The 13,924-nt window shown below is 42.4% G+C and overlaps 1 protein-coding gene across 2 annotated transcripts in view; it reads left to right on the top strand.

Annotated features, from left to right (window-relative positions):
• Window positions 1–13,924, top strand: part of ldlrad4b (low density lipoprotein receptor class A domain containing 4b) — a 247,347-nt gene that overhangs the window by 187,267 nt on the left and 46,156 nt on the right. The window contains exon 1 of one of the 2 annotated variants that reach the window (XM_008411110.3): window positions 9,617–10,230. The exons of the other annotated variant lie outside the window; for it this stretch is intronic. Within the exon in view, the coding sequence (XP_008409332.1) occupies window positions 10,137–10,230 (94 nt within the window). The 5' untranslated portion in view covers window positions 9,617–10,136. Of the gene's footprint in view, window positions 1–9,616; window positions 10,231–13,924 lie in introns of those variants that run through there. 2 annotated transcript variants of the gene reach the window in all.

Genomic DNA, 13,924 nt, shown 5'->3' with positions numbered 1-13,924 from the left:
AAATTTTAACATCTGAGGCTTGTTGACTACTCCAAAACTACTAATAATAACTAAGTTAGTTTTATGTTCATGGATTATTTAAGACCTCCCAAGCTTAACCTCCTGACTGATGTTACTTTACTACATCCACATAATGTTCTTTCCTCATGATGCCATCTATTATGTGAAGTTGTACTCGTTGTTCCATGATGCAGCCAATCTTGTTCTACACAGTTGGGATGGGGTTCTCAGATTTGTAAGCATCCACCTTTTTTCTCCAAATGTAAAACGTTTGGTCACAGAAGATAAACCTAATCCGTCAATAGAGTGGATAAAAGGGATTACATTTATTTAAAACAAATTCATATTTATAATCAATGTTAAATTATTGCCTCAGAAAAAAACTATAATTCACTTTTGGATATAGTATCATTTTGAATAACTCACTTGCATAAAATGCAGCTGCTGAACAGTTAATTATTGTGTTTTTTTAAACTGCCACTGAAGGATATTGGGTGCTGAAAAACAAAGTACAACGTACTGCTTTCAAAATATGTGAGTCCAGGAGTGGATAATTATCCTGTTTTTAATTAGGAAAGTGCGACACTGCAAAAGTAATAGCTGTGCGCTGTGTGTTTAGAGTAAAGAAGGTTGGCAGACACTGCTAATAAGTACATGACTGATGATAAACATGAGGACAGACAACAAAGTTCAGTTTTGGATTTGTGATTAAAAAGTTCAGTATAAGTGAGTTAACCTGGTTGTTGGAAAAAAAAACATGTAGCTAAGCACTAAATTACTCACATGCCTGGCAGTTTAATTCCTCTTTTTTTTAGAGAAGCTGGTTGCCTTCATGTGCCAAGGCACATATTCTCTACAAAAAAATAATATTTCAAGATGGATTCCTGGTTGCATCACTGACTTTAGGGGACAGTATTATATATTTTCCAGGTACATAGTGCCATTTTATAGCACAATCTGATAACTCTGTTAACTTCAGTTGTTATAAAAATGCTTTATGTATCAAATATAACTTAAAATAAATTTGACTTTGTAATCTAATACCTTGAAATTGGGCCTTTGCCCCTTTTAAAACTTCTCCTCTTTCAGTAAATTGCACCTTCAGGAAGTCATCACAACATGGCTCCTCTATTAACCCTTTTTACCAGTGTTGCACTGAGAAGTAGCTCGTATAATAAGCTCAGCAAATGTGCAGGTCCATCAGGTGTTTGCTAATTGCTGCTGGACAGTCTGAAGGAGCTGAGTGGAGGAGCTGCGGGGGATTGGTGCTCTGTGAGTCTGAAGCTCCAAACCTTGGAAACTGCAGCTCAGAGGAGGAGTTTCTTGCAAGCATCAGCCCTTCTTGCCACAATAGTGGAGCCAGTGACAAACTGGACTTCATTACAGGGAAGTCCAGAACAAGCGTTCACTCCAGGGTCATCAGCCTGTCACATTCACTAAATGAAAACTTACATTGACTGAGTCATCAGTCACAACAGCAGGGGACACTGCTGCTTTAAGAACAAGCATGGAGTGTTACACTACTTTCCAGTTACCTCGGAAGTCACTCATGAGGTAACAACATTCCCATTAACAAAGATAAAGAAGCTGGGATTTCAGCATGGTGACGCCCAGAGACATTGTTTAATTTGTTCAGTATGGAGTGGTAGGCGCTTCATGTATCATTGATTTTAGACAAACTAATACATATGTAAAAGAAACCTTTCCACACCAACTTCACTCAATTTCATGAACCTCGTGTTATTATGCAATGGTACACACTCATATTGGAATAGGAAGGATGGCATCCTCAGACTTTACCTACAAACTAGTCATGCATTAAATATTCCAAGATATTTCAGTGTACTGAAAGCATTAAGAGTTCCTTTCATTTTGAACAAAGGGACTGGTTGTAACTCCTGATAAACCGTCATAATCTCGTCTAAGCCAACGCTAATACTTGACACAATGCAGTCTGTCTAGTACCATTCTACTGGTAACTGCCCAATCCAAACTGGTCCATTTGATTGCCTGACAGAAACATTATTTGCTACTCCAAAGAACATGTATCCACTGCTCTAGAAATCACTGGTAGCATATTTTACATCAATTCACCATGTGCTTTGCATTTTACTTGATGATGAAAGATTAGGATACAGCTGCTTGGCTATGAAAATCCTTTTTAATGAACCACTCTTGTTCTTGAGTTAAACTGAAGACCATGTAAAGTTTGAATGAATATAGTTATTGACTGCAGAAAGTTGGAGACCTCAGTGCTCTCTGCACCACGTCCATGCAAATTGCTCTGTGATTTTATGTGGCCTACCACTTCATGGAGTTGCTGTTATTCCCACTTTATTATGACACCATAAGCAGTTGACTGTGGAATATTTCATAGTGAGGAAATTTCACAACCTGACTTCTTGGACAGGATGCATCCCATCACTTCACTGCAATGGAATACCTCAACCTTCTTTCTTTCATAAATGTTTGTTTTTAGTCTGCATTCATAGGTGTTGAGTTTAATATATCTGTGGCCATTGAAGAGACTGGAGCACCTAAATTTAAGGATGCAGATGGGTAATCAAAGAGTTGCGGCACTTATGTATTGTTTATTTTGTCTCAAAATGCCAGCCCATGCAGTTGAAACCCAAAACATGGAGGCCAAAATGTTTATAGTAGTCAAGAGATTTAGGATGCATTCATACCAGCCTTGTTGAGTCTGCTTTATTCAACCTTAGTCCGTTTGCCTAGAAAGTCTGTTTCATTTGGGAAGGTGTGAATGCGCAATCGAACTTTGATGAGGACAGAAAAAAACTAACTCTGGTTTGCCTAAACACTTAGGTCTGGGTTCGGATGAAGTGAGCTCTGGTCTGGTGTGAGAGCAAATATGAATGAATACCAAGTGGACTGGATATTCCTACATAACCAGGAAGCGAACTGTAGTGCAGGGCATTCTGGGTAAATATAACCAAAACAAATGCATTGTCTAGAACTAGTGGGAGAAATGGTTCATAGTGTTTTAACAAAGACCAAAGAGAAATCATACAACTGTTAAAATCTGATGCCACTCCACTTTTGTTCAAGAAGAAGGAAGTTGCGCTCAGTGTCTTCTTCAAAGGTATTCCTGTCATTTCCTGCAGTGCTTCTTGGTGCAGCGCCACCACAGGCAAGGAGGGGAAACTGGTTTTTCAAAGGATTTGATTTGTTTGACACAATGCAGTGTGAAAGTGAAAATATAACAAATGCTGCAATTTTGGGAAAACAGGTGGTTGCGTTAAGCGATGGCTCGAACAATCAGGTGGGGAAACAGCCTTGGTGTAGTTATTAACCACCCAACTCCCATGTATGGCTGTAGTAGAATAAATACATCCTATCTCATTAGATTAAATTAGCATTAGATTAATTCTGTATTGAGCTTCTCACACTGCTTTTTAAACAGAACTGAAGTAGATGCTTTGAGCTTCAGATGCTTACTGGATTGAAGGTGCTCCTCTTCTGAATCCCCTGCCTGAGCAGCCAACCTGGGGACAAGAGAAACATGGATAATGGCTGCTCCGAATGCCTGCAGTGAGAATAACTGTCACATGGAGTAAAAGCAAACACTTGCATTGGGGTGGTAATGTTTCTGACAAACCTCACCAACACTGATGTTCAACAGAGCCTCTACTTTGCAAGTAAGTCAGCTCTCTGCCCAATTGTGTAGTAGTTCAAATTTGGGCATTTAAAAGACATCAAAGAACCACACAAACACACACAGGTGTGTGTGCGCACTCTTGAATCATTCCTGCTTTTCCTTTTATTACCGGTATGTGTTCAGCAATGTATGTCCTCCTAACAGCAGGAAGCTATAACCTGTCCCATCCGCACTCTATAATCATGGCTGTTTATGGCTGCATAAAAACACACGCACATTAGCTCTCCCTTTTCTCTCTCTCTCTCTCTCTCTTTCTCTCTCTCTCTCTCTCTTTCTCTCTCTCTGTCTCTCTCTAAAGCCTTCACTTTTACACACACACACACACACATTTGCAGCCGCCGTCTCAGCGGCTGTGTGATTATTGTCGTCTGGTTGAGGCTCTTATCGGCATGGTGACGTAAGTGGCTTTCGGGAGCACACCTTCGTCCTCCATGGCTCTTACCTTCACTCCCCCCTCGCTTGTCGTTCTCCTCAGTGTCCCTTTGACCCTTTCCTTGCGGTGGCTGGGCGGGCAGCGGAGGTGCAGTGTTGCATCGGCTCTCACCAAGCCTCGCCGTGTGCCAGTTTAGGAGATTGGCATTAAAAGCCAGACATGAGCTCATCGCCCCAGCTGGGCAGACAGCCCATTACAATGCTCTGCAGGGCCCTACCGCAGGGGTGAAGAGAGCTCAATACCTGCTGATTATCTACTCTTCCTCACTGTCGCTGTCTCTAGGTTCTTTTCTCTTTGTTTTAATCAGCTGTGCCCTGCGTTCTCTCTTCCTCATGGTTATTTCCTTTCCTTCCTTCCTTCTTTCCATCTCCTGTTGTCCTCTCTTGCTGTTCTACCTCCTTCTTTCCTTGCTTCTTGTATTCCCCCGTCTCCCTCATCATCTCTGTTACTTTTTCTGCTCTGCTCTTGATTTATTCATTTACTAAGTCGGTCTCCTCAACCTGTGTCTGTCTGGCTACGTCTCGAATTCAGTCATTCTTCCATGCACTCTTGCATTTTTCACTCCTCGGTCTTTCTTCAAGCCCGACCGTCTCTGGCGCACACAGATACAAAACAACCTTTAGGTAAATCCTGTAGTGTCATTGCAGTAGTGCCTGCGGCAGCAAGGGAGGTGAGAAGGGGTGCTTTTTTTTTTTTTTTTTAAATGACGGGTGGAAGAGAGGTGTGTGTTTGTGTGCTGCAATAACAGAGTTGGGAAGCCAGACAGCTGGTGCACCTGTGCGGACAGGATATGACACGGAGCTGCAGCCAGACAAGGGCAAGAAGCAGCAAATGTGATGTGGCGTGCCAGTTGTTTTTCATCGAGCGCAGCTCTCCGCTCTGCTTTGTGACTGTCTGGAGAGGCCTTTCTGTTCACCGGTACTTTGCTCAAGATGGCAGTTTCCACTGGACACTTAAAACAAACGCATCCTTTTATTGTCTGTTATTGCCAGCTTGTCAGCGGCTGAAATGCCTCACGGTGAATTCATGAGTCCTGTTCTTGATCTAGTATGAAGACTGAGTCATCTCCCTCTTTTTGTTCTGACATTTGTAATGACATACTTAGTACACACAGAGGTCACAAGGAAGTTAGAGCTATAGGTCTGCTGAAAATGTTACGTTCCTGGCTAAATGGATCGTCCTCAAGCCTAACTGCCTCTGTAGTGCGCATCACATGATGGCGGTTGTGTCCACGAGAGGTCCAGTGAGTTCTTTTGTGATTCAAAGGTATTCTGTTAGCTCTGTTGAAGATTACAAACCAGCATTGTACATTTACTGATGCATAACATTTTAACCTTGTCTGTAATTAGTCACTAGCTGCTGCTTATTGCCACTTTGCCTATGTCTTGCAGGTCTTTCTTGCCAATTTTATTGGGATTTGTAAATTCAGCATCCATCGAAATGCTTATTTTGCATGGAGTTACTTCCATCCACAGAATCAGCTCAAGGTTGTAGTAGGCTCCAAGCATTTTTGGGGCCTACATCCAACTCAGAAAGTGAAACTCATACATTACATAGATTCATTAAATGCAGAATCATATATTCCAAGCCTTTTTTTTTCTTAAAATTTGAATATTACAGAACATGTAATTAGATGCATACATGTTGTGTTATAGTGACATTACATATGCAGTGATGGAGTTGAAGAGAGAGCTGAATCCAAGTGTATGAATGCAAAGTTCAGTATAAAGAAAAAGTGTGGCAAAAAGGTACAATAGGAACAGTGATAAGCATGGCCTTTTTAAAGTTCTTTGTAACATGACTGAATCTAAGCACCTCTTTGAAGAGCACCATCCTCACCAGAACAGTGAGATGCTCTCCCAATGACAAACCCAGAGGGAATTTTTGTATGCAAAAGCAGCTTAAAGCAAATTTTAGAGGTAACAAGGAGGCATACAGAAAGTAGCTGGAGAGCTGGCTCCAGCAGAACAGTAAAAGATGTGTGGTCAGGTACTTGAACTCAGTCTTGAATAAGCTAAGTTCAGATACAACCTCTGCATCCTCCTGCCCCCAGCCAGACCTCCCATCATTTCTCCTTGACCAACAACTTTCCTGTTGCACCTCAAATAGTTTGTCTTTCACCGCAGTCATAGGTCATGATGCTCCCTCACAATCCAAAATTCCCTTTGTTTTAGTGAGACATTTAGAGGTTTGCTTCAATTATCATTCTTCTGCGTAACCCAAATGCGCCCGAGTAGAAGGTTGGACGTTCTCCTTAAACACTTAAGGATCCATCAGTTACAACAGGTTGATCAAGTCTACAAGAATAAAAACATTGCATCTAAAACATTTAGTGAGGTATAAAAGTAAACATGGAAGAAATCTATAAATTTACAAATACTTTTTCACACTACTGAGACCCTGTGAATTCCCTAACCACACCATCCTGGAAGTCTAGAACAGTATTTGATATTTAGCCTTCATTTTAAAAATATTTTCATATCTCCATGAACAAGATATTATGCTGAACTGGGCCATGTTGCTCCCAGTTCAGAAAGGAAAGGGAGCAACATGGCCTAAATGGGAGGTGAACTAAAGCAGTCAGTGAAACAGTTTTGTTCACTCCATGGTCAGGATGGTGCATTTAACAGACCTTTTTAAATATCAGCCACAAGATGGCGCTATGAAGTGGTGTCTAGCTTAACAGTTGCAGGTTTACATGGGGAAACTGCACTGGAAAAGGGGGAAGAATTGAATTTTATAGTTGTGTTGCTTTTTTTATTTTCCCTACATGGAGCTCAAATCATTTTTTCTGCATTCACTGTCTCTTTTCTAACATCAGAAATAAACCTTCCAGCATTCAGTTGTAGTATACAACTGAATGCACACATTTATACATGACAGGCCTCCAGTGACTTCAAATAGAGTCTCGATTTCCATACTATCAATAGCTGCACCAGCATTTACATCTCATGATGATGCTGTTTTTTCCTCGCTGCCTGTTTGTAACTCTGTAAAAAAATAAATAAATAAAAAATTTGCAGGTTGCATTGCATGAGCAGCTTTGATCTGAATGAATCTAAAACAAGAGCGTTAAGGCTCGAAGTGAACTTCTGAGTAGGCATCAGTAGAAAGGAAACCCCACTCACTGCTCCTAAAATAGACGCAGGCACACGTGCCGAGCGTGATAGACCCATCAACCTAAAGTTAACGTTCCTCAAATACACGATGAGACAGACACTTCCCAGGAGACGCACAGAGAGGCTCTGTGTGTGTGCGTGTGTGTGTGCATGTGCAGACTGTAGGCAGGGGGGATGGGAAGGGATCTGGTAGACTGGAGTGCATTTGGTATTCAGCTGTGCCTAGTATTTATCTGTCTGCTGGCTGTCTAGTCTGGTCTGGCCTGTTAGTGGTGTCACCCTACGTGCTCCCTGGGGGACTGAATTGACGCTCCAGACAGACTGTGCATGTTTGTGCGGCCGCGTGTGTGTCGATGCAAGTGTTTGTGAGGGAATGGAGGTGGGTTGTGTGAGGGAGAATCGATGGCTGTCTGAATGTGTCTGCGGATGAGAGCTTGTCTAGGATTTGCGTGACCTCAGCCTAAAGATGTGGAAAGAAAAAAAAAAGCAAAGTGCGTGGATTTGGTATTTGCTTCTTCAGCGGACAAAGTGGCAGCATGTCAGGTTGTTGCTTCACTGAAATGCTGACAGGTGCCAGGTGTCTGAATAGTGTGCCACTGTTCCCTGTGCCTTTCTTCCCTTTACCAAAGGTGTTGCACTCATTGAGGAATGTGGAATTCACTGGAAGCTACAGTCAAGGAGCATTTCTTTTCATGATTGGATATGGAACTTGGCAAAGTGTTGGAGCACTTAATGCTGAACATCTGTTGGAGGTGTTGACTTTTTCTTCTCGTTTCCCCTTCACAAAGTTCCATTTCCTTTTTTTTTGCCGTTGGTTACTGCTCCTTCTCTGAGCGGCTTTTCCCCATTTCCTAAAATCTGAGCATAATGTGTATGAAATAATGTTCTCCTTCTAGTTAGATGGACATGATTTATGTTTAGCAATTCTTAATTGAAATAATCTGGCCTGGTCTTGAAACTGGGACATTCTGGGACATATATTGATTCCCCCTTAAACTGTAGTGTTGACTTTTGTTATATTCTTATGGTCATTGTTCTACTGAAGCATCCCAGTCTAAAATGTCTGGGAGGCTCCAACAGGTCTCATTTAAGAATTTATTTATGACTTGCACTGGTCATCTTTCTCAGTCTCCCCCTAAGAAGAACATGACCTCAGGATGATGTTCCACCACCATGTTTCAATGTTTGGATTGTGTTGTTAACTGTTTTTCATTTAAAAGAAGATGAAAACTGTGATTTACTAATTACTGAGAGAAATGCAATCTAAAACCAAATTTAATCTCAGCAAGTTTTGCATTCAAACCCAAAACATGTTCGCGATAGGAAGGTGTCAATATAGGTGAGTAAAAATACATAAACTACCAGACGAGTAGATAAACTGATTTATTTTTAGTGCAGAAATAAATAATTTCAAATGCATGGCAGCCATGTTTGATTTTAAGGTTGATGTTGGTGAGAATATTATGTTATTCCATTGGTCGAACTCTTTGACAGCTCTTCATTTTTTTTTCTGGGTTGTAGTTTGGGTAGCCTTTGATCCAGAGCCTTTCTGCAGATATGACTGACCTATTTTTTATTTTTATTTTTTTTCATACTGCAAACTCCAGATTGATGATTGAGTTTAAATGTTTTTGGTTCAGAGTTGTGCTTTTATGGTTACGTTAGTAGGAACTGTGTTTTGGTGAAGATTCTTCCCTCTCAGCTTCACATGTGCCACTGAACCGCAAGACCAGCATTGGTGGGGGCAAGAGGGGGTCACCTCAAGGTTAGATCCCTAAAAGAAGCGTCTCCATTGGCTGCAGTCTGCCGTAACAAGGGATTGAAACTTGAAACGCTCTCCCCACCCTCCCTAAATAACACACCAGACCAACTAGTTCTCCTTCCCCCTCCTCATCTCCCCTGTTCTGCTCTCACACAGCCATTGTCAGTTGTGACCCGGCCGTCTGCCGGTTTTCTGTGTCAGGTCAACCTTCCCACAACCCCTAGCACTGACACACACTCACACCAATACAAATACTTACACTTTTGAAAATAAAAATGCTAAGGCACACAAACATGCCCCTTCACCCAGACATACTCAGGAGAACTAGCATTACCCTGGTGATGCTTTCACGTACTCTTCATGCATTCCTGCGTAGTGTAATGATGAATGTCAGCAGCACACATTGGGGTGCTTTTGATATTGGGTTGTAATTGCATGGACGTTGCATTGAGCAAGGCAGTCACTCCTGCGACAATAATAGTATTCGAGCATGCCAGGTTGTCACACAAGCTTAGACTTCATTAAACAACCAATTTCTGTTTAAATAGTTCTTATTTAAATATGTCTCTCATCACCTAAGCAAACATGAAAAATAAATGTAAAAAAATGTTTTGCTATGCCATAATGAGTCATGCTGCAGTGATTTTATTTTATTTTTTGTTTAGGGATGCTTTTCTCAACTATGTCAAAATTCGGACTTCTTTTGAGTACTTGAAGGTAGCGGCTTCTGAGCCATTGAGTCCCTCCCATGAAGAAATGTGATTGGCCCCAGTGAAAGTCTGTCTGTTGTGGGCGGGGCCAGAACCCTCTGTGTCTGCTCCGCACCAACAGAGGAAGGACAGCTGCCCTCAGCAGCGGAGGAAGGCAAAGAAGAGCCGTTGCCAGAATGCGTTAAGCGATGGCTCGAACCCGAATTTTAGCTCCAATTCTCCGTCCGAGCCGCCCTGGAAGAAACATGGCGTGAGACGAGACGTGTGACACTAAGTGCGAAGGCTGTCGGGGGAGTTTACTCGTAGCGGCAGACTGCGCGCTGCCGCTGCCTGGAAGTTTTTCCTCCTGTTGTTTCTCCGTCGGGGTGTCCCGACGGCGGCGGCGGAGGTGGCGGCGGCTCTCTCCCCGGCGCGGTGTCCCGGTCTGCCCAGCCCCATGCAAAACGTAACGGCCCCTGGCGGCCCTGGCAACTCCAATGTCACCTGCTCCTGCAACTGCACCGCTTCCCAACCACAGGGAATGGAGATATGTGAGTAACATTCGCTGCTCCTCTCACGGTCTCCTGACCTTAAAAAGCTGCCGAGAGACTTTAGTGCTTAATGCGTTTTGAGTAGCCACAGAAGGACAACATGTTAGACTTAATCTTTAACAGCTACGCGGTGGGTTGAAAATTCCTCTCATTAAACCTATAAGTCCTTTTTAAGGAGCTGCAGTTTGTCTACGCTGTATGGAGCAAACTTTTAGCTAACTTCATGCAAACCTACTGTTTTCAATGCGTGTATTTCAACGAAAGTGATATTGTCTGCGTATATTAATGACCCTTTTGAAAAATAAAGGCTCTAAAAATGTAAAAGCTGGCTTATGGTTGAAATAGTATAGTTCCGTAACTTAACATTCGGGGTTACTTTAACGAGTTGCTATAGTTTTATGATAGTTTTCTAGAGGTATTCCTTGTCCTCAGCGCATATGCTGAGGAGGAATGACCACAGAGGGTTAAATAGTTTGCCTGTCAGCGCAGACAGGAAACGCTGGAATGGTATGTTATGTCTGTCTGCTCTCCCGAGTAGCTCAGAGAGAAACTATCATTATCAGCTCTACCCTGCTGCTGGCTGCCTGCTTGATCCACTGCAGATGTTCCTCTTTATGGCCGAGGCAGGGGCGTTTAGGAGAGCAGACAGGGCTGCTAGCAATGCAGGGGACAGACAGACAGACAGACAGACATGGGATGGGGGTATTTGTTGGCAGTGTGGCAGATCCACTGACAGACAAAGACAAACAAACAGTAGAGGACCACATAGCAGACAGAGCAGACAAGGCGAGCGGATTCATAACCAGTCAGCCAGACAAGTACCGACAAAGATATAAACAGAGAGGCACAGACACCTCCTAAGCCAGTCAGGCGTATGTACTTACTGACAGACAGACAGACAGACCCACTGACAATCTACAGACAGACAGACGGACAGAGTTACTGTGATGTGTAATTTCCATAGGTGCTGAGGCCAGAGCTGGGCAACATGAGATGAACCCAGGATATTAGATTTAGATCTGGCAGCTGAGTGTGGTTGTGCTGACGCCACATTGTAACCAAGAAGTGTGTTTGCTTGCTTGTGTGTGTGTGTGGTAGAAAGGCCGGTGTTCCACTATTCTGTGGCTCCACGGTGATGCTAGCCAGGAAAAATACACATAGCCAGGCTTGGACAGGGCGCCTGATTAGCTCACGGACGGACGGACGGACGGATGGATGGATGGATGGATGGATGGATGGATGGGAGGTTCATGAAGATTGTGTTGATTGACTACTGTGCCAACATGAAACAGAAAAGCAAACCGTGTAGCATTTTGGGTTAACACGTGTATGTGTGTGTGCGTGCGCGTGTGTGTGTGTTCTCAGAGATAAACGACAGGCGGCTGATTTTTCACTAAGTTTGCTCGTCCCCAACGTCTCACTAGTCGGAGGGAGCTCCATTCACAAGTGGTTGGAAATAGCTCTGCCCTACTGTAGTGGCCGTCTGGTTTGAAAAGAGCTCTTGTTTGTCGGCTGTGTTGTCATGCAGACTCTGCAGGGCTGAATAATGCAGCTCATGCTTTGATGATTTATCTGGCTAAAGAAAAGAACTACAGTCAGGCTCTTCTCTCCTTTTTTTTCTTCTTCCCTCCCTCTCTTTTTTTCTCTTTCCTTTAAACCAGAGCGAGCCGTCTTGCTTGTGCGATCCCTCTTTTATTTCGACAAGAGGGGAATTGAAAGAGACCTCAAGCACAGAAGGATCACAGCTCAGACGGCGTGTCACGGCCAGGAACCGAACCCCGTCCCACACGTTGGGATTTTCATGTAGGATTTGAAAGGCAGGAACCCTTTAACAAGTGTTCTTCCCCTCGCTGTTGCTACGTTCTTATTGTAGTTGTAACATAATGGAGCCGCGAAGTCGGAACAGTTGTAGGCGCGCTTTCTCTGCCGTTAACTTGCACTCACTCGTCAGATGGGGAGGAAGGCTTTTAACTAGATGCCCGGCTGCTGTGTTTTGTGAACATCCGGTGCCCACAGGGTGAGTTTACAAGCCCGTGTTCTGCAAACATTTTCCACTCTGAAGCCATTTATTCTAGAATTGATTCTTTCTATCGCCTTGTGTGACTCTACAGCCTTGTCTTTCTGTTGCCCTGCAGGGAAATGCTGAGGGCATTTCACTTAAAGCCAATGCAAATTGCCCCTTTCATTTCCATCAGGCAATGTCACACTGATCACAGTGCAGCGGGGTTGTTTTGTAATGTGGATCCTGGTGGACTCTGAGATGGAGGGAAAAGTAAACTGACATTCAGGAAAATGTAGGATTTGATTCAAAGCTCTGGGTGGAGAAAGTTTGCAGCAGAGTTGTGCAGCTCAACAGGTTGAAGTGAGCCACTTGTTCAGTTTAAATGTCCTGCCTGGTAAAACCCAAACCATATTGTCGACAGTTATGACAGGTTCATTTTCTGTGTGGAAAACAACTAGGGAACTAGGGGTGCACCGATTGTAGTTTTCTGGCTGATTGCACATTACTGATCTTCAAAAAGCCAGCTGATGGAAAATTTGTCCAACACTGACTTTTTTCTTTTTATTATCATTTTTTATTTATTTTTTTGTTTGAAATGTTGCTAAATATAGCAAGAAAGTTGCTGAGTTGGCAGTGGCTTCACATTTATGTATCGGTCGATCACCCAAAATGAAGGAAATTGGGGCTGATTTATCTGTGCACCACTGGTTCTGACTGACTATTTTTTAGTGAGGAAAGTAACAATGCTCTCACATCTTCTTAAAATAAAATTCTTCTTAAAATGTCATTCTTAACAAAACGTAAGTTGGCCTGAAATAGTTAATCACAGGTCATAAATTTTGTCACAATTTAAATTGTGACAATTTAATCTTTTGTATTGTACGTAGTTGTGTTTCTCACAGGACTTTTCTATGAGGCGAAACATGGTATAGAGATTCGGTTACTTGAGGCTACCGCTAACTAGCTGCTAATATACCCTTGCTAGCTACATAGCTAGCTTTTATGCATTTTTGGCAAAAGTGTAAATTTATTGCTAGTTGGCTGGATAAGGTTTCATTACTGGCTCACTTCTGTTGCCCACCAACCTCATGCAGTATGAGAAGCACAAAGCTGCAGCCAAAGGCCACAAACAGAACCCAGAAGTGTCACTGCTTTTGCTTTGCTTGACTGTAGTACAGTAGGATCTCCCATCCATCTCCAATATTTATGGTTTTTTGGTCTTAAATTTAATTTAAACGTCTTAAAAAGTCTTAGATTTGATTTGATGTAACTTGCAGGTATGCTGATATCAGATACATAGAGTCCAGGTAAGGAGTTGTCTATCTTGCTACTGTAAAAAAAATAAATAAATAAAAATAAAAATTTAAAAAAAATTATATATATATATAATCTCAAAAACAAGAGTTTTATTGCTGTTTTGGCAATAAAACCACTTGGTTATAATTCTTTAATGACTTCACCAGTTCAAAATCTATATCTCAACAACAAACAGCACAACATCTATTATTGCATAGTGGGGCTGATTGCCAAATACTTGAATAATTAGCTAGCAGTTACTGCAGCGCTAGCAGTTCGTGATATGCATGTTACGCTAAAGATAAATTAACAATATATTGTGCAGTCTACCAAATCATATTTCACATTTTTTCCAGCATCATCTCTTTAGGCGTTATAGTAAACACACGTCACCCT

The sequence above is a fragment of the Poecilia reticulata genome, chromosome 16, assembly GCF_904066995.2.
Source record: "Poecilia reticulata chromosome 16, P_reticulata-male-v2, whole genome shotgun sequence".
NCBI lineage: Eukaryota > Metazoa > Chordata > Actinopteri > Cyprinodontiformes > Poeciliidae > Poecilia > Poecilia reticulata.
This window is presented reverse-complemented; position numbering and strand designations above follow the sequence as displayed.